The sequence below is a fragment of the Panthera onca genome, chromosome A2 (genome assembly GCF_046562875.1).
Source record: "Panthera onca isolate mPanOnc1 chromosome A2, mPanOnc1 haplotype 2, whole genome shotgun sequence".
Taxonomy (NCBI): Eukaryota; Metazoa; Chordata; class Mammalia; order Carnivora; family Felidae; genus Panthera; species Panthera onca.
In genome coordinates, this window is record NC_138340.1 from 40,293,666 (window position 1) to 40,313,862 (window position 20,197).

At 38.8% G+C, this 20,197-nt stretch overlaps 1 protein-coding gene across 1 annotated transcript in view; it reads left to right on the top strand.

Annotated features, from left to right (window-relative positions):
* Positions 1–8,907, top strand: part of PPP4R2 (protein phosphatase 4 regulatory subunit 2) — a 53,833-nt gene extending 44,926 nt beyond the window's left edge. The window contains exons 4-9 of the mRNA XM_060631565.3: positions 490–583; positions 2,395–2,432; positions 3,315–3,389; positions 3,626–3,769; positions 4,470–4,759; positions 5,014–8,907. Coding sequence (XP_060487548.1) covers positions 490–583; positions 2,395–2,432; positions 3,315–3,389; positions 3,626–3,769; positions 4,470–4,759; positions 5,014–5,333 — 961 coding nt within the window. The 3' untranslated portion in view covers positions 5,334–8,907. The remainder of the gene's footprint in view (positions 1–489; positions 584–2,394; positions 2,433–3,314; positions 3,390–3,625; positions 3,770–4,469; positions 4,760–5,013) is intronic.
* The last annotated feature ends 11,290 nt before the right edge of the window (positions 8,908–20,197 follow it).

The following is a 20,197-nucleotide window of genomic DNA, read 5'->3' on the forward strand; positions in this document are numbered from 1 at the left end:
GCGGGACCTTATTTATAATACTTTTTTATTGAATCGTTTGCTTTGTTCCATCCGATAAGAAAACATTTACATTTTGGGGGGGGAGGGGACACTGTACAGAAATCTTTGTGTGCAAAGGAATGCTTGAGGAAAAGTTTCTGTATTTAATAAACTAACTTGATTATTACTTGTGTTGCCTCTCTTGTAAACTTAAAATTCAATTATATTCAGAATGTTAAAATTTTTTTCTCAATTAGTTTTGAAACTTTCAAAAATTTCTTTCTTTTTTTAATTACTTTTAAGGCAAGCGATTTTCTTATTAAAAAGACAGGTGTACTTATTGTCTTGCTTATTTTTAAGTCACTCATCTATTCATCTTCCTATTGTAACATTTTCTTTTGTCACTTAATACCAGATGACTAGATAAATCTTTAAATAGCAAGATTAATGATGTTCCTGATTCTCTTAATAATTAATGATCTCAAACTATAAAATCATATTCTTTTGCAGTATCCCTTTTACTATTCAGCGACTATGTGAGTTGCTAACAGATCCAAGGAGAAACTATACAGGAACAGACAAATTTCTCAGAGGAGTAGAAAAGGTATTTATTTTATTTTTGGAATTATATTAAACTTAGCCTAATGTATTTCAGAAGAGAGTATTGAGTAAGTGCTGTTTTAGGCATCTTTTCTTCGGATAGGCTTCCTGAAACCTACCTAAAGTTTTTCCAAGTTGTTTTCCTAATTTGGGAAAAACTAAGTTTTGGAGAGAGATTTAATAGGAGGGGCATAGAGGGAGGGCTTGTAATCACTTAAGTTTGGGGAAAGCACCTTACTGTCTTTTCAGAGTTCATGGTATGCATTCACATTAAAGGCTCTGCAAAATTCTAGCATTGATATTTTAACTTCAGTTGTGTTTTGCACACTTGTTTACCCATGGAATTCATTTCTTTATTTCTGGCTTTCAGAGGTGCACAACTTTGGAAAATCTGATGCAAAAATTTAAGTTAGATATTGAGAAAGATGTAGATCAGACTTAAGAATGAGGAAAGCATTGGGTTTTTTTGTGGGTAGGGGATGTTAGTTATAAGAGAAGGGTATTTTGGACAAAGGAAGCAGTGTGATGAACAAAGACATCAAGGTGTTTGAGGAAATGAAAGGTAGGAAATTGACTTGTCTGGAGTAAAGAACCAGTGAAGAAACCCTATGAGAACCAAGATTGGACCAGTGGGTTTATAATTCCCTGTGATTGATCCTAAAACATAGTTCAGTGTTCATAGTTAATTCAGATTCAATTTATTTTACCCTTGGAGCAGGAATCCAAAACCATTTCTTAGTGATTTACAATAGATCTTAGGGCCTTACTGGATTAATGTATTTTGTTGCAGTTTCCATGCCCTCAATTTAATAAGCTTCCTGAAGGGCAGGAAACTGAGATGATTCGTCAGTACTTACTTTCAGCCTATGGACTTTTAGCAATTAGATTTTGGCTATCTTTGGGTGAAGAGGCAGTTGTAGCAGTTGTACCAGGGGTAGCCCTCTCACCAAATCAGGGCTACAGTGTTTGATTTGGGTGACCATAGACTAGTTATATAACCCAAGTCTCAGTTTCTCATCTGTAAAGTATGGATAATAACAGGGTTCTGGAGGGGATCAAATGTAAAGTGCTTACTCTGGCTCAGTACACATTTAATGAATATTGACTATTAATAAGGTTCGTATTACCAGGAAGATTATACTCTTAAAAAGTTCTTAGGCTCTTTTTTGGTATATGATGCTACTACACGTCAGGCTTCTGATTGGGTACTGCTCTATAAGGAAATTCATTATACTTGGCCTAAGTATTTGAATCTCTAAATATCTTGGAGTGATTTCAGTGTAATGTAAGAGTGTGGCTCCACTGTATGATTGGTATATATACTGTCAGGACTCCAAAGTAGCTAGAGTAGAGTTAAAATAATACTGGCAGAAAAAGCAAATGGTTTAGTAGGTTATATTAGATTTAGTCTGGGGATGCCTGGGTGGGTCAGTTGATTAAGCGCCCAGCTCTTGATTTTGGCTCAGGTTATGATCTCATGGTTTGTGGATTCATGGGATCCAGCTTTGCATCAGGCTCTGTGCTGGCAGCATGGAGGCTACTTGAGATTTTCTCCATCTCTCTCTGCCCCTCTCCTGCTCACATGCACATACGTGCTCTCTCACAATAAATAAATATTAAAAAAATAGTCTGTTATTGTTTCAGTTTCTCTAGTTTGATTAATCCTTTCTAACCATTTATTTCCTTGTATTAGTAAAATTGGAATAGATAGGAACTTAATCTGTCAGGGGGATTCTGAGAAATTAAAAACAAATGATTAAACTTTATGTTGTAGTGCTTTCCCTCACATTAAAGCAAGAACTTTTGTTATTACAGAATGTGATGGTTGTTAGCTGTGTATACCCTTCTTCAGAGTAAGTATATATAGATTTTTGCATTTCTGTATATTCTAATAATTGTATCATTTCTATTAGTCTTTAAAATAGGTTATATTTACTTTAGATGGAATGAAGCTTGATAACATTTATAAATACTTGTGAACCTACTACCCAGTCCCCCAAGTAGAATATTACCAATGACATTACCTCTATGTTTTTCTGATAAAGAGATGTGGATTAAAGTGATTTGATAATTTACTGTAATCTTTACATTTGTGGATTTGTCTACTGTCAGGGTGCTCAGAACCCTGAGATCCCATTCTAGGTACCCTACCATGGTGTTTGTAGGGCAAAACTCCTAGGTTTGGGATAGCTACTTGTTGAGTTTCCTCTTCATAATGGAAAAGTATTTCCAGTTGTCAAGATTTATATAACAAATTAACGTATCAGTTTAAGACATAGTCTTTGGCACTATTGATCCTTTGTTTTGAGTGGATGTCCTGGGAATTACAGCAGTTAAGCCCTGTCCTTGGCTTCTACCCACTGGATGCCTGTAGGGTCCTTCTCCTTCCTCAAAGAATGTCTTCAGACGTTGTCAGAAGTCTCCTGGGGCTGTGGGCTGGAGGAAGGAGAGCTGCGAGAATGATGTTGCCTCCTGTTGAGAAACACTGGGTTTATAAAACGTCTGTGATTCCATAGGCAGTAACAGTGAGTTTGTTTTTAGAACTCTCACAAGAATGAACCTGTGGGAAATGAGATATTAAGGTAATCCCATAATTAGGTTGTTTCTCACAGAAGTCTTTTTGTTTGGTTCTGTGACCGTGAGATCTTACTTAAAAGATGTTTTAGGTCCATGGCTCTTACCAAAATTAAAGAACTAAATGATCTGTAACAGTGTTTTTTTTAATTTTCTCCTAGGAAAAACAATTCCAATAGTTTAAATCGAATGAATGGTGTTATGTTTCCTGGAAATTCACCAAGTTACACTGAACGGTGAGGTTATTGATTTTAATATCCAGAGAGATTGCATTTTCCTAATTTTGAGCAGCAGGTTCAGTATACTTTGTTACAAATTGGGCATTTTGTGGAAGATACAGGATAAATTAATTTGGTTACCCAAAATCTAAAAGTCAAAGTTAAATACTTCTGTGATATGTGTATATAAGCAAACTTTGGGAGGGCGACCTTTTACAAAAATGAGAAAATGATGTTCATTTATCTTACCGTAGGTCTAATATAAATGGGCCTGGAACACCCAGGCCGCTTAATCGACCAAAGGTTTCTTTGTCAGTCCCCATGACAACAAATGGCTTGCCTGAGAGCGCAGACAGCAAAGAGTCAAACTTACAGCAAAATGAGGACAAAAATCACAGGTTTGTATGTGATTTATATTTTAAAACAAACATGTTTTCAAAAAAGGTTGACGTTTATTGATTGTTTTCAGCACTCATTATTTACTATTGTTTTGAGGAACACAGAAAGGTTTTAGTGTGTTTTACAGGAGCAGTCTGTGGCTTCTGGAAGTTTCCAGTATTAGTATATGATGAAGATGATCATAGAAAAGGCTGAAAACTGCTAATTTGGGGAGATCCTATTTATAGTAGGGTCTTAAGAAAGTAAAGTGGTCATGATATTTTTTATTTCTTGTTTTTGCAAGTAACCTGAAATGTTGAAATTTAGTGAGTTATTTCTCATTATAGATTATTAAAGGAAACCTTTTGTTTATATCCCATTTCACATTTTCTGTAACACATTAAGGGAAAGCAGACAAAACAAGTGAGCGATCTTAGTATATCCGTCTGGAGGACTTGTAGTTATGTTACGGGAAGCCATTTACTGCAGAATTGAACAGAAAAGTCATGCAGCTTGTTGACTGGTTCTAGTGGGAAATACTCATTAAACAGTTGAGGTTCCCTCGAAATTATTGTGTTAGGTTTCTCTTTGCCCAGATGGTACAGTTTAACTTTGACAGTGAAATACAGTTTTAAAAATTACTAGACCTTAAAAATGAGATGAGAATGTGGAAGATGAAGAAAATCTTACTAATGGCATTTTAAAAAAAAACATTTACAGTGACTCTGTGACTGCTGAATCCGAAGGTTCCTCAGTGAGCCCTATAAAAAATAAACACCCAGATGAAGATTCTGTGGAGGCTGAGGGGCATGAGGTAAAAAGACTCAGGTTTGACAAAGAAAGTGAAGTCAGAGAGACAGCCAGCCAAACATCTTCCAGTGAAATTTCTTCGGTTATGGTAGAAGAAACAGAAACATCGTCATCATCTCAGGATAAAGACAAGGAAAGTAGTTGTACCAGACAGCACTGTACAGAAGAGGATGAAGAAGAGGATGAAGAAGAAGAAGAAGGTATTTAGAGACCATCTGTAAAAGGGTGGAGTAAGGAGATCCTCAAATTCTTGTACTTCATTTTTGCGTGAAAGAATTTAACGTAATGGAACTCCTTATAATGCTGATGTTGGGCTTTTCTGCCACCTGTATGTAGTTGCTGCTGAGTTTCAGGGGATAGGATTTGAACTGTAGAATATCAGAATTCATGAAACTTAACTGTGGAGGTATTTTGAAAATAAAATTTAACTACAACAACATTTGCTTATTTTTAGAGTCTTTTATGACATCAAGAGAAATGATTCCAGAAAGAAAAAATCAAGAAAAAGAATCTGATGATGCCTTAACTGTGAATGAAGAGACTTCTGAGGAAAATAATCAAATGGAGGAATCTGATCTGACTCAAGCTGAGAAAGATTTACATTCTGAAGGTAGTGAAAATACAGGCCCTGTAAGTAGTGGTTCTGATTGCCATGAGACAGAAGAATTAGGAGGATCCAATTCCAGTAAAACTGGAGAGATTCTCTCAGAATCATCTATGGAAAACGACGAAGAAGCCACAGAAGTCACAGATGAACCAATGGAACAAGACTAACTATTTAGAAACATGTAGATGCAGTATTTTACATACAGTTCTGGTTTTACACTGTATAAAACTTTTATGTAATAAAATGGACCTCTAGTTTTTACAAGAGAAGCAGGTTGTAAAATAAAGTACTTTATGGGATAAATCCTGAAAGAGTTGTACATGTAAGAACTGTGAATATCAGCTCCTCTGGGTCCTGCTTACCGCTGACTTTTTTTTTCAGTCTGGTCAAATCAGTGGTTTGTGTATAGATTTTTTTTTTTTTTTTGAATTAAAGTTTTTAAACTGGAAGGTAATAATTATAATTTTGAAAACCTTTTGGAGATGATCACATTTAGTTTATACATATGCAAGAAGTCTTTTTGTCTTGTCTCTTTCTGACAGCTCTAGCAGTTTTGATATTTTGGTCATAGTTTCAACATTTTAACATGTGAATTATAGGGTTTCATTCTGGTTTCCAGATTTTGTTTGACTATGTACAATGGAACTTTAAGTCATATATACATATATATATATATATACATATATATATATACACATATATATATATTATTCTAAGGGGGGAAATGTTATATTTTTCTGTTTCTATAAGAGATGAATACAGTGGATACTTTTTCTATTGGTAATGATTGAGTTCACCTCTTTCAGAAGACAGTTTCAGTTTCTCTTCTGAGTAATTCAAATAAAATCTGGCCCTTGTGAAACCCTGGAAATAAGTCTGTTGAAATACCAGGTTAAACACATTCCAAGAGATCTGTTCAAACTAAAATTCTTTTGTATACTTCTGAGGTGCCTGAGAAAAAGACTTCACTATTTATGAGAAAATATGCTTTATCTTGGAAACTGTGTTCAAACATTAGCTTACTATTTTGTAGAATGAATGCTGACATGAGACCATCTCAAAAGAACCCGGCAGGTTCCTTGACCTTTTGCTTGCTTTTCTCAACATTGTGAATATTACACATTTCTTTCTAAATTATTCTAGAGTATGCAAATGTCATTGGTGTGAAACCCCACTGTACTGGAAGAATTAATATATTACTATAGTAATGTACTGGAGCTAAATGGCTGAAGCTTTAGGGGTGCATAGAAACCACCATAATTTGTATGACATTTTGAAGTGAATTAAATATTTTTGAACATGCTTCTTCGACAGCCAGTGTTATATTTTTCAGATTAACACAAAGCACAATGATTACTCTAAACTCAATATTTTCAAATTCACATATTTAAAGTCATGCAAGCTGCAACTTCCCTGTCAAAATTACTGGCTGCCAAATTTATACCTGTTTCTTCAGCTGTACCTTTTGATATTTAGAATTTTTAAATTTCTGTAAAGTAGATTTTGTAGAATGTAATGTGTTCACTGCCTTTGTGAAGCGGTATATAATTGTATAATTTCTGTGTGTAAACTGAATGCTTGGGCTTTCAATACAGTATTCATATAAAGCAATAAATATTAATGTTATGAAATATTCGAGTACATTTTTATCAAAATACAAAAGAATCCCTTTTTTAGTTTCAGATATCTGAATTACACAAATGAACTTAGAAAACTGATGCAAACAGTTTCTGACACTGTATCATAATCCTTGGGGTGATGTGGGTGGCAATTACAACTTTTGCATTTTGACTACTTAAATTGCTATAATTACCAAATTGGGCTCCGTTTATGTTTATAGGGTAATATACTACTGACTGACTTGACTGTCAGGTTCACAGCAGCTAGATGATATATTTATGAATATGTCTAATAGTTGACATAAAAACTACATACTGATTTACTGTGTCCAGGAGGGGAGAAAAAAATCACACATTGTAAATTTTTAGAAAATTTTTTGCAAAAATGTTAAAATGAAGCAAATTTTAAATGTGACATTCATTTGTAGTGACTTATTTTGTTGAGGGATATTTTGCCAATGAGAACAGATTTTAAACATTTTAAGTTTAGAAATTTTAAACTTTTCTTTAGAATATTTATGAAATTATTGTCAATAAACCTATTCTTTAAGATCCTGTGACCTTTGATATTTTTTGTTTTAATTGTGCCATGGACCATTTGTAAACAAATCAGTTTACTTTTGTTGGTTATAAGTTGAAGATTTAGCAACATGATTTTAAGGTCTGTGGTTTTATTTGTAAACTTGCAATTGCTATTTTTGCAAGGGCAAATGTATTTCTTTATTAAATAAAGTACAATAATGGTGAATGTACCAAAATGCCATCATTTAACTCTATGAGAGATCTGCATTTTAATCTATAGTTTAATAGTTTTAATATTTATTAGATATTCATGTTGATCATAGATCAAACTTGTTGCTGTTTATACAGATAATTGTAGAATGCTCATGGGATATATTCTTTAGGATAGGTGGAATACTTCTGTAGTTAAACTGGGAAACCTTGTTCAGCTGGTTTAAGATATTGATGCCCATTTGGAAGTAGATTTCCGCAAGTATGCATAGGTGCACTTACACAGACTTTGCTTAATGAAAATACGAGTTTTAATAATAACTGATTGAGATGTGAATCTTTTAAAGGCTAATTTTAGGCACATTTTCTTAACACACATCAGCAAAGTCATTAAAAGATCTAAATGAAGCATCAAGACCTCAGTGATTAAAAATAATTATTTTCTTTTTTTGGCCTTGAGCAGATTGTTTACCTGTTAGAATCTAGACTCTGAACCCAACATGTGAAAAGGACTTTCAGTGCTGATGAGGATACAGAGTGTATATGTACGATGTTTTTAGCACTTTCCCGTTTTAAAAAAGTGAAAACATTATCCTAGTACATTTTTCAAAATACATCTTTTCAGGTCTGAAAATGTAGCAGAACAGAGACGAGTAGTGGAAAATGTCCTATTTTAAATGTTGATTATTAAATAAGTTTAATCCAGTTAGGGTTTATTGTAACTACACCTTTCACACGTGTGGACAGAGAGCAGTGGGATTCCCCATCAGGGGGCTGTCACCCTTTGGCTTGGGAAGGCGTCCCAGAAATCCTGCGCCAGAAGGTATAGCCCGTGAAAGCATGGAGGTTCAGAGTACTTTGTCTTGGTGGTGTAGATAGGCATGTATTTATGCATTTTTGCATTTGTAAAATCAGTAATTTTTCAAATAATGTAAATGTAATATACTAGATTGCTTATAAAGGTACTGGGCAGAATCTATAGCTGCTACAATGTTTGATTATGAGAAATGTAACGTGATAAGAATGAAATGCAACTTGTAGAACCAAAGGAAATACACATTTTGGGTAGTGTTTCAAATTGTCTTCTGAACAGGAGTTTAATTACATTGGTTTTGATCAAACGAAGCTCACTTCTCTCGAGATTTGTGCTAATAAAATGGATGAATGCAAAAACACCTTGTAATTTTATGTGGAATTATTATAATTAGGTTTATTGGATTATTGGCCTAATAAGGATGCTAGTATGTATTGGTTAGAATACATCAAATAGTTCACATTTAAAAAATCAGTACACTTCCTTCGGAATTTTATTTTATTTCAATTTGGAGCCTAGATTACTTTGCCAAATGTATTATTTTCATAATGCAATAAAATATAAATTAGAAGAGTATCTTTGTGTGGAATTCCTTTATTTGCCATAATAGTTCACACTTCCTCTCTCCCAACTCCTCCTCCCCTAGTCACTTCAGATGGTGTAGGATCCATAAGCATTTATTTCCTGGTCTATAGGGGGAAAAGCCTAATGTGTGACTTTATTGCAGCTCTGTTTCTTGAGTGATAATGGTATTTCTGTGTGGAGGGTGCAACTGTGTCAAATAGACAGTTCAAACCTGGTATCTGATAAAATCCTGATTTACCTTATAAAAATTTCTCTTTGGGAATAATATGGCACTAATTTGCATGCACAGATCTATAACATTTGTGTTAGAATTTTTTTAGAACTGCCTCTTTCAGACAACTACCGTGGCTAGAAATGTAGAATTGCCCTGAAAGAAGAGGATCGGTTCTGTTTTCTATTCGGGTTCTTGTTTCTTAATATGTACTGCACAGTAGGTGATAGTAAATAGTAACACTTGGGACTTTGGATTCAGAAGATAGTACTAATTAACTAGCATGTGTCTGATTTTAAAAATTTTTGAGTTTCCGCTTCTTTATAGGATACCTAATTTGCCCCCAGGCAACTTTATTATTTAGTAAACGGAATTGGTAGTACGAGTTTTGTTTGGGTAAGGAAGACTGATTCTTGCCCTAACTAGGAAGAAGCCCAATGGTGGGCCCTTACCCTAATCTAGAACGAAGAGTATACTATTTTCTGTTGTCACAGTTTAAGAGCAACAGACATTTTTTTCTTGTTTAAAATTGAGCAGTAGAGTTTGTGGTCTGGGATTTATAAACTTCCAGACTTTTTCTTCCAAAGGCAATGGATTTTTTAGCTAAAAAAAAAAAGAAAAAGAAATGTCAGCAATCCTGTGTTATCCAGTCTGCACACTCTGCTCTTCTCACTTTTATACTTGGACAAGCTAGCCCTGTGCTTGCCGAGTGGCGGACAGTTGAAAGCAACTGGGCTTGTGGATACTGTCTACACAGTCCACTGTGAGATTCCTAAATTTTACTAATCTTTTGATTACTCTCTGCCCACTTGAAGGGTTCTGTGTTCATCCCTGAAGCCTGTTTTTGCAGTGAGGCTTATGGTATTGGGAGCAGTACACACAGTTGGACGCTCTTGACTGGAGCTCCACGAGCAGTTTGTATCACCAGGAGATAAGCATGCTGATGACACAAGACCTGGTGTCTGCAAGACCTGGCCTAGAGCAAGGAACAACACACCCTCACCTGAATAGGGGACAGTGTTCCTCTGACCCGGACGTTGAGTAGTCAAACAGGCCCAGTCCTGCTTTAATGTGGTATAAGGGGACTTGATATTTGGTTACTACTGGTATTAGTAATAAATAATATTAAATGTAACTAATAGTTCTATCAAGAAATGTTTGCAGTTGGATAGGCTTGCAAGTGTTAATGCTGCTTATATTTGCTGAGAATTTGAGGGTGAGATATGTGGTATTGGGCTATCTTCGGATGTTTTTCTTTGCCTGGCTTGCAGTGCTACAGCATGGAAGGGTCAGGTTAGGTGATGACCCAACAATTGCCATCTGCATTTAGGAATGCACACAACCTTCCACTTTTCAACTTGACTAGGTACCTAAAATTAAGTTGGGTGGCAACTTGTATGAGCTGTGTATTTGCGGGGAGAGGGGGAGGCTCAACAGAGTAGACTCAGCCCTTTTGTGACCTTTGAGGGATTTAGTCACTTTTGGAGAAGAAGTTTTTAATTCAAGGTGGTCTGAGAATTGAGATGTACAGGAGAGATACCTGAGTGCACTTGTGGCTGTGTGGGAAGGCTTCTCAGATTTGGCCTCGAAAGATGGAACAGGACAGGGAGGTAGCAAGGTGTAATGGTCAGAATAGAAGGGCATAGGGGTTGGCAGTGATAAGCGTTAAGCCCAGCTGAGGCACTGTGGGTAGGTAACAGTATTTCTTTGAGCCGTAGTGTCCTCATTGTTGAAATGGGGAAATAGTATCTGCCTGGCAGTACTCTTTGGGCATTCAGTGCAATTAGGGGTATAAAACTAGATCTGGTTCAGGATCTGACATTTCTTTTAAGGAGAAACATGGAGGGGAAGCTCTGTATTGTTCCTGGGGATGACAACCGTTTTACCAGAATCGAAGTTGAGGTTTCAATCCTGGTCAATAACAGGATAATAATCGCAAGCACTAATTGAGCACTTACTTTATGTCCCTCCTTATCCTCAGCACATGTCACCTGTTTTAACATTCCCATCAACCCTATGAGGTGTGGAATAATATCCTCATTTTATAGACCCAAGAGTCCCAGGGACCCTTTGAAAGTAGAAAGTCAGAATGAGAATTAGGGGCTCTGACTCTAAAAAAAAAACAGTGGTTTTTGTTGTTGTTGTTGTTTGTTTGCTTGTTTACCATTATGCTCAGATCCCTTCCAGTCTTGGAAGGCCAGGAAGGGAGCTGTTCCAGGTGTCCAAGGATTCTCAGATCCACCTATACTGTCACATTCAGGTGCATCAAAGGGCTTTGCCAGTCAACAGACCCAAAGCTCTTGGTTTCACACTCCATGTACTTCACTGTTTTCTGTTCATTTTATTTTTTTCTGTCACCCATGATTTTCCATGAGACGTTTTGAGTACACACTCTATTTTAAAAGTTAATGCACACCTGGCAAAAATTCAAACAAAATAGCATATACTGAATTGTTTTAGTCCTACCACCCTTGCTCCCATACCCCTCAATTATATCCTCCCGCCTCAACTCTGAGGTAAGTGCTCTCACTAGGTGGGCCATAGTGCTTGACAGCAAAGATCCCGGAGCCAGATTGCCTGGATTTGAATCCCAGCTCTGCCATATGTTGTCTGTGTGATCGCACATCTCATCTCTAAGACGAGAATGAGGTCCCAACCTCAGGGTGTGACCACTACAAGAGATCCTCACTCTCCAGTGGTCTCCCCTGACTTCCTGTCCACAGTGAGAGGCACTTTCCTGCCCTGTTTAATACGGTTTTGTAATATGTCTGCATCAGTACCTAGAAAGCCACCCCAGTCATTTTAACAGCCGCATTAGTACGTGAGCCTATAGATGAACCATGCTTGGTTTAACCAGCTTCCCTTTAAGAGACCTCACGAAGCTTTGACTTGTGGCCACTGTTCACCCAGTTTGAGCGGTTTGACATGGGGACGTATGAAGTCAGCTTCTCTCCTTACCCCCCACCCTGGGAAGAAATAGCCAACCAGCCACTGAACTTGAAGTATTCCTTAAAAGAATCATTAAGTAATGTGTGAAACAGATGCCCTCGTCCCTGGGATGTGGTGGAAGAGAGGATGGGGGATTACCTGTTAGGCAAGCCACATGCTGTAATTGCCAGCCATCGAAAATAGTAAGAGACACTGTTACGTGAAGTAAGACATTAGCTGCCCACTGAAATATGACACATGCTTCGTGATATTCCTGCACAGGGCATGGGTCAGTCACAACGGTCTCTCCTGGCTTGACATTTTCATCTCTTTTGATGAATTTTGTAATTTCTCCATTGTTTGTACTGCTTTGGCTTGTGATGGGCAATCCTGTAATGAAGCAAAACATAGCTCCACCTCTTTGTGGGTATTTTCATTTTGTAAGCTCTTGGTTGTCACTTGGCAACAAAGTAGGGAATTAGTCTCCCACAATGACAAATACTCGCTTTAGTAATTGCTGTCGTTTACTAATTACTTGCTCTTTTATTGTGACTTTCATGACATTTTTTTTCCCCTGAAGGGACATGATAACTTTTTGTCTCATTGCAGAATCACAGTGTCAGTTAAAGATATTTTCAGCAGCAATTAATTTCAACCCATGTCGTGTACCAGAAATGCACAGAGCTCAGTTGGAGTGACAACAGTATGAAATGGTGATGGCCACTTTGCATATGCTGTCTCGTGACCACTGCCACCACCACACTGGCCCAGGGCTCTTGAGAGATGGATGCACTCAGAGCTCTGAGCGGACGAGAGCAGGCCAGCATCAAACATCGCAGAAACAGCCATCAATCAATCCAGACGGCGATCTGTTGCTTCTTTGGTCATCCATACGCGTTTATTAAGAGACTGCTTATGAGCCTGGGCCTGGGAGTACAGCAATCAAGACAGAGAAACAAGGTAAGTGGAAATATATGTAAGACTGTGATGAAGGCTATGGAGCTGAGGAGTATGGGGAATAAAGGAGGGTAGTTCTATTTTAAATCAGGTGTCTCTGTAATGACATTTGTGTTAAATATGTCAGTTGTGCCATTTTCTTTTTTTATGTTGAGAACATCTAATACCTATTCCTTAACCACTTTCAAGTATATAATACAGAGTTGTTAGCTGTATCATGTGAACTTTAAAATCAGCTGGTGTGATTCCAGAAAAATGATCTGTCGGTACTTTAATTTGATCATACTACGTTTTAAAATTAAGTGTGGAATGAAGGGCATCTTTATGATGTTGAATCTTCCCAATTAAGAACATGGTGTAGAGCTGATAAATCAATTCAGTAAATTCACAGGATACAAAATCACTGTACAGAAATCTGTTGGTTTCCTATACACTAATAATGAAACAATGGAAAGTGACATTAAGAAAATAGTCCCTTTACAATTGCACTGTAAGCAATAAAATGTCTAGAAATAAACTTAACCAAAGAGGTGAAAGACCTGTACTCTAAACTATAAAACACTGATGAAAGAAGTTCAAGATGATGCAAAGAACTGGAGAGACATGCCATGGTCATGGATTGGAAGAACAAATATTGTTAAGATGTCTATATGACCCAAAGCAATCTACAGATTCAGTGCAATCCCTACCAAAATACCACCAGCATTTTTCACAGAGCTAGAACAAACAATCCTAACATTTGTATGGAACCACAAAAGACCTTGAATAGCCAAAACAATCTTGAAAAAGAAAAACAAAATTGGAGGTATCACAATCCCAGATTTCAAGTTATATTACAAAGTGGTAGTAATTAAAACAGCATGGTACTGACAGACACTAGAAACAGACACATAGATCAGTGGAATAGAACAGAAAACCCTGAACTAAACCCACACTTATATGGTCAATTAATCTCTGACAAAGGAGGAATGAATACACAATGGGAAAAAGACTGTCTCTTCCCCAGAAAACTGGACAGCCAGCCACATGCAAAAAATGAAACTGGACCACTTTCTTTCACCATACACAAAAACTCATAATGGGTTAAAGGTCTAAATGTGAGACCTGAAACTATAAAAATCTTTTTGAAAAGAGCACATTTTTTCTAGATATGTCTCCTGGGGCAATGGAAATAAAAGCAAAAATAAACTTTTGGGACTACATCAAAATAAAAAATTTCTGCACAGCAAAGGAAATTAACAATAAAACTAAAATCAGACTGTTGAAGGGGAGAAGATACTTGCAAATGGCACAGGCGAAGAGTTAATATCGAAAGTATATAAAGAACTGATACAACTCAACACACAAAAACCAAATAATCCATGTAAAAATGAGCAGAAGACATGAATAGACATTTCTCCAAAGAAGACATCCAGATGGCCAACAGACACATGAAAAGATGCTCAATATCACTCCTCATCTGGGAAATGCAAATAAAAACTACAATGAGATACCACCTCGCCCTGGTCAGAATGGCTAAAACAAAAAATACAAGAGACAAGTGTTGGCAAGACTGTGGAGAAAAATGAACCCTCTTGTACTGTTGATGGGAATGTCAATTGGTGCAGCCACTATGGAAAACACTGCGGAGTTTCCTCAAAAAGTTAAAAATAGGACTACCCTGCCATCCAAATATTGCACTATTTACCCCGTAAGTACAAAAACACTATTTCAAAGGGATACATGCACTCTTAGGTTTATTGCAGCCTTACAGTAGCAAACTATGGAAGCAGCCCAAGTGTCCATCGATAGATGAATGGATAAAGAAGATGTGGTGTATACACACACACACACACACACACACACACTGAAAAATTACTCAGCCATAAAAAAGAATGAGATCTTGCCATTTGCAACAACACAGAGCTAAAATGTATTATGCTTAGCAAAATAAGTCAGATAAAGACAAATGCCATATGATCTCACTCATATGTAGAATTCAAGAAACAAAACAAAAACAAGCAAAGGGAAAAAAAGAGCAAGAGAGGCAAACAAGAAACAGATTCTTAACTATAGAGAACAAACTCCTGGTCGCCGGAGGGGAGGTGGGAGGTGGGTTGGGGGGGATGAGTGAAACATGATGGGGATCAAAGAGTACACTTACGATGAAAGATAAAATAAAGAACATGGTTTATCTTTCTGTTTAAGTTTACTTTTGTGACTTAAAATTTTTTTAAAATTTCTTCATACAGGTTTATGTGTTTTTCTTGTTAAGTTTGCTCCTGAGTGCATTATCTATTTTATTTTTCTAACTCAAGGGTGGGTCCACTTCAGGTCCACTGCGTGTTTCTGTACGGCCCACGAGGTAAAAACAGTTTTTACATTTTTAAAAGGGTTGAAAAAAATTAAAGAGAAACATAATATTTTGTATCATGTGAAAAATTATTTGAAATGCAAGTTTCAGCGTCTGTAATAAAGTTTTATTAGAATACAGCCACACCCATTCATTTTACGTATTGTCTCCGGCTCCTTCCTCACCATGAAGGCAGAGTGCAGTAGTAACAACAAAGACTGTATGGCCCACAAAGCCTGAAATATTTACAATTTGACCCATTGCCGAATGTCTGCTGACTTCTGTCCTTTGTGGTTGTTGTTTTCACGCATACTTGCATCCTTCGGGTTTGTGATCACTCATGACTAACCTGGTCCTCCATTTAAGACAATTAAGAGCTTGACTGAGGTTGAGGGAACATTAGCAGGAAGACTGCCATGAAAGGTTGCTACCAATAACTGAAATGCCCAGGATATATCCAGTGGAGAAATAACCTATAATACTGTTGACAAAATATTTAAAGTCTGGAGGCCCCTGAGTGTCTCAGTGGGTTAAGCGTCTGACTTCGGCTTAGGTCATGATCTCATGGTTAATGGGTTCGAGCCCCAACGTCTGGCTCTATGCTGATAGCTTGGAGCCCAGAGCCTGCTTTGGATCCTCTGTCTCCCTCCCCTGTTCGCTGTCTCTCTCTCTCTCAAAAATAAATAAACATTAAAAAAAAATGTTTTTAATGTTTTTTTAAAAAAGAGTTAAAGTCTGTTTCCTCTTGCAGGCGAGTTTGCTTTCTTTCCATCAAATGGGATTATTTCTTTTGAAAGGTACAAAATCTTTGGGGAAAGTCAGGAAAGAGACCATCTAACCAGGTGACCTGCTTCACAAAAGAGAAATGACAACCATCCCCCACCCGACCTCGTTTTTCGTGCCCCCCCTTCAGTTGTGGCCCCCGCAGAGGCAGAGCCATTAGCCAAGAGCCTCAAGTCAGGGGTTCCCCAGCGCTGAGGACCAGCTCTGTGTCTACTTTCTGTCACGACTCCACACAATCTCCTCTTTTCTCATGGAGGCTTTCGGATGACTGACGGCGGGCGGCTGTGTCCTTCCTGGAAACATCTCTCCTCATCCCACCTCAGCTCCTACTTCTCATTCAGGAGTTGAATCTAGGTCCCAGCCTGGTTTCTATGAATAGAATGTTAATCACGATCTGAAGCAGAAACAGATGTGTTATTTGGCCTAATAATATACACCTGCATTTATGACAGCTTGTAAAAGTTTGCGACAAGACTGAATTCCAGTAGAATGTGTTCCACGGTCGTGTATCTGAATCCATCAGAAAAAAAGGGTCTGCGTTGAGGTTTCAAAAGCCATAGCGAGGCTCTTCAGTGCTGTGGTGTACATGTATCACCACACACGTGCTGGGTAAACCCTCCTCACGTGGTTCCCAGGACTGGGTTGTGAAGGACAAAGCGGAGAATTTTACATGCAACTAAATGGATGCAATGAATAGAACACATCGTTGTGCTGAGGTCGGTCTTCCTCGTTTTGCAGTGTTAAAAATCTCCTTTCTTTTATGAAACGTTGGCGGAGGTGAGCCTTGGTGGTGTGTGTGTGTGTGTGTTTGGTAAAATAAAACATTGACAACTCTTGGCTGGGCCCCTGGGCAGGCAGTGGATCAGTATTCCAAAACTATTACTGTTTACTTTCCTCTTGCCTGCCTGTACCATACAGGCTGGAAGGTGACTGCCGGCCCCTAGCCACCAAGAAGCAGTCATGTCATGCAGCTCAGGCCCCTGAGACAGAGGCGGAAATCCACAGCTAGTGTTCCTTGCTAGAGAAAAGTGCTTTGTTCTTTGCCTCTGGACCCTTTGTCTTCTCCCTTTTGCTTTCTCATCCGTCCCCTGACCTCCTGGTCTACACATGACTCAGACCCCAGTCTTGAAGCCACCTACCTCCTAGGAGGAGACCAACATGAGAATGAAAACCAGTGCGTAAGGCTTGGCAGAGCAGAAACCAGAAATAAAATCCAGAAGTTTGGGATCCACACCTTGGTGTATCAATGATTACCTTTGCCAAGTAGCATCTTGTAAGCCTTGGCCACACATCTCGTGATCGCTAGAAACCTGAAACGAAATTTTGCAGATGTGATCTTCCGGTGAAGTTTTGAGTATCTGTTGGTTAAAAATCCTGGCTTGTTTGATCTAGAGAGACTCCTTTAGGTCAGAGGGTGGGACTTTTGCAACTCCTCCTACCCCCCACTCCCCGCCTGTCCCCAGACATGGTACTAAGCAGCCTCATGATCTGTGACACCTGTGTCATTCAAATTGTTTTCTAAAGTATTTCAGCCATTGGCCTGTTGCTGATAGCAACACCGTCTAAAAGAAGATCCTTAAACACGTCTTGATCCACTGTGACAGGAATGTCTGAAGCAAATGGCAAGGGGTTATAATTGTCATGAATTTATTTGAATTAAAAACTACTGAAATATTTCCTGGCATTTCTTGAGGGATTTCAAAAGGGACCCAATTATTAATAGCAACAGAGACATTTCTCTTTAAACTGATACTCAGAAGTGGCATTTCTCCAGTCATGCCACCTGTCCAGCCTGGGCACGTGAAACAAATGGTCATTAGTGTGGTCATTTTGGCATCTGTTATGCATCAGGTGATTTCAATGTACTTTTCCTGTTCTTCACACCTGGAAGTAAGTACCGTTATTATTCTTCTTGTAGAGATTAAAAACAAAACAAAAAAAAGTTTCTCAGAAAGGTAAATTAATCTCTCCAATGACACACAGCTAGTTAAGTTTTGAAAGGGATTCTCTGAGATGTCAGAACCTTAGTTTTCCTCTGTCTCACCTCTATGTAAAGGCTACTCATAACATTTACCTGCGTGTTTAAAACCTTTTCCTATCCCCCGCCCCTCGGCCCCTGCCTCTTCCAAATCCAACTATCCCGTTTACAGGATTACACAATGTCAGAAGTTTCCCCTGAGGTTGCCGCTCTCTAAGATGGCAATAGAGTTTGAATGATTCTATGGTAAGAGTCTCTAAGTGTTTATTCTTTTCAACTACTCTATCTGCCTTGTCTGGAGATTCTATTTCAGAGGAAATTTTTCTGAAGGCTATAATTTACAGAAGTCTCAGATCTCTTCTGTTTATGCTTATAGGTGTTGATCTGTACACTTTCAACGCTGATAAAGGAACTGAAAAAGAAACGTATTTGAATAAATACGTTACTTTTAATTTTCTATTAACTAGAAGTTCTGCAGCTTGTTAGTATTACTGTTACCAACATTGTACCAATATTTAGTTTTCCAAGCCTGTTCCAGAAGGGCGAAGGGCAGCGGGTGTATTAGCAGTAGGAGATGCAGATCTCGAAAGAGATAAAGTATATCCAACGTTTTCCACTATTTCCCTCCCGGGAAGTCTAAATTTCTGTCCACGCTGCACGGAGCAGAAGTGTGGCCTCATGGTGCCCTCTTGTGGTTGCGTGTTTAGTTGCAAGACGGTGGTGGCGTTGTTCTTTGCAAATATGAATAAAGAAAAAGAGAAGGAAAAAAGGTCTTGCATATGTTTTTAGTCAGCAACAAGTTTTGAGATGTGACAGTCCTGTCAAAACATAACAATTCAACAAACTTCAAAGTAACCACAACAGAAGACGTGTAGACACATTTTGGAGCCTCGTGACAGAGCCGTGCTGAACAATGTGCCAAAACCATTTTGAAGGACAAACAATAAGATCTGAAAGAGAAGTGGGGTAAGTTACACTCAGGTGTGTGGCAGTTCGGACGGGGACCCAAAAGAAAAGCAGCTGAGAGAGAGAGAGGCAGAGCATTCGTGAAAAGGCCGAACAGGGCTTCAATTTTCAATTCTCTGCTGCGGGAACCTCCTTTTGCTGCCCATGTTGTAAGAATGCGGGAAGTTCCATCACGTTAACTCATCCATCCAGGCACGAACAACAGTGTCTCTGTCTTCGTGGACCTGACATTTTGGTCAGGGGGCACAGAACAGACAAGGAGAGAAATGCACAAGGCACGAAAGTCCCGTGGAGGAAACAAACCACAAAAGGGGGCGGGGACAGAAACTGAGACATGGGAGGGGGAGAGGGAGAGACGTCTGGATGAAAGAAGTGGTTAAACTGTGGATTCACCTTGAAGTCGGACCTGATTTGTGGACAGATCGCGTACGGACCCTGCCCGGAAAAGGAGCGAGGGTGACGTCAAGGGTTCTGAGATGGGGAGCCTCCCAAGGGGGCCACAATTGGCAGTCGGGTCTTACAGACAAGGAGCTGGCAGCTCTGAGCGGCCAGCAAGTGGATGCGGGATGCCCGGGCCTGACCGAGGGGCCTCCCGACCGCCGCGCCCACCTGAGCTGACCCCCTGCACCCTGGCGCTGGGTAAACTGTCTTCTCCCAGGCAGGAGGGGTTGAAGGCTCAGGTTATGATTTCCATTCAAAAGTTAAGAAAGAAAAATAATTTACACACTTGATCATAAACGTGTGTGATTCTCTTATTTATTTTTGAGAGTGAGAGAGCGTGCGTGCACAAGTCGGGGAGGGGCAGAGAGGTTGAGAGAGAATCTGAAGCAGACTCCGGATTCTCAGCCATCAGCACAGAGCACGATGCAGGGCTCGAACCCATGAACCGTGAAATCATGACCTGAGCCCAAGTCAGAGGCTTAACCGGCTGAGCCACCCAGGCGCCCCTCAACCTGTGTGATTCTTAACATTTACAAGTTTGTATGGCTCTGAGAGGGAGTGCCTCTCTTGCCTCACCAGAGCCACAGCCCTTTTGGGGGCCCTGGGGAACAGAGTGCATATGGCAGTTATCCTCACAAAGGGGGGTGTTTATCCACCAGCCTATGGTGAAGAGCTGCTGGCACAG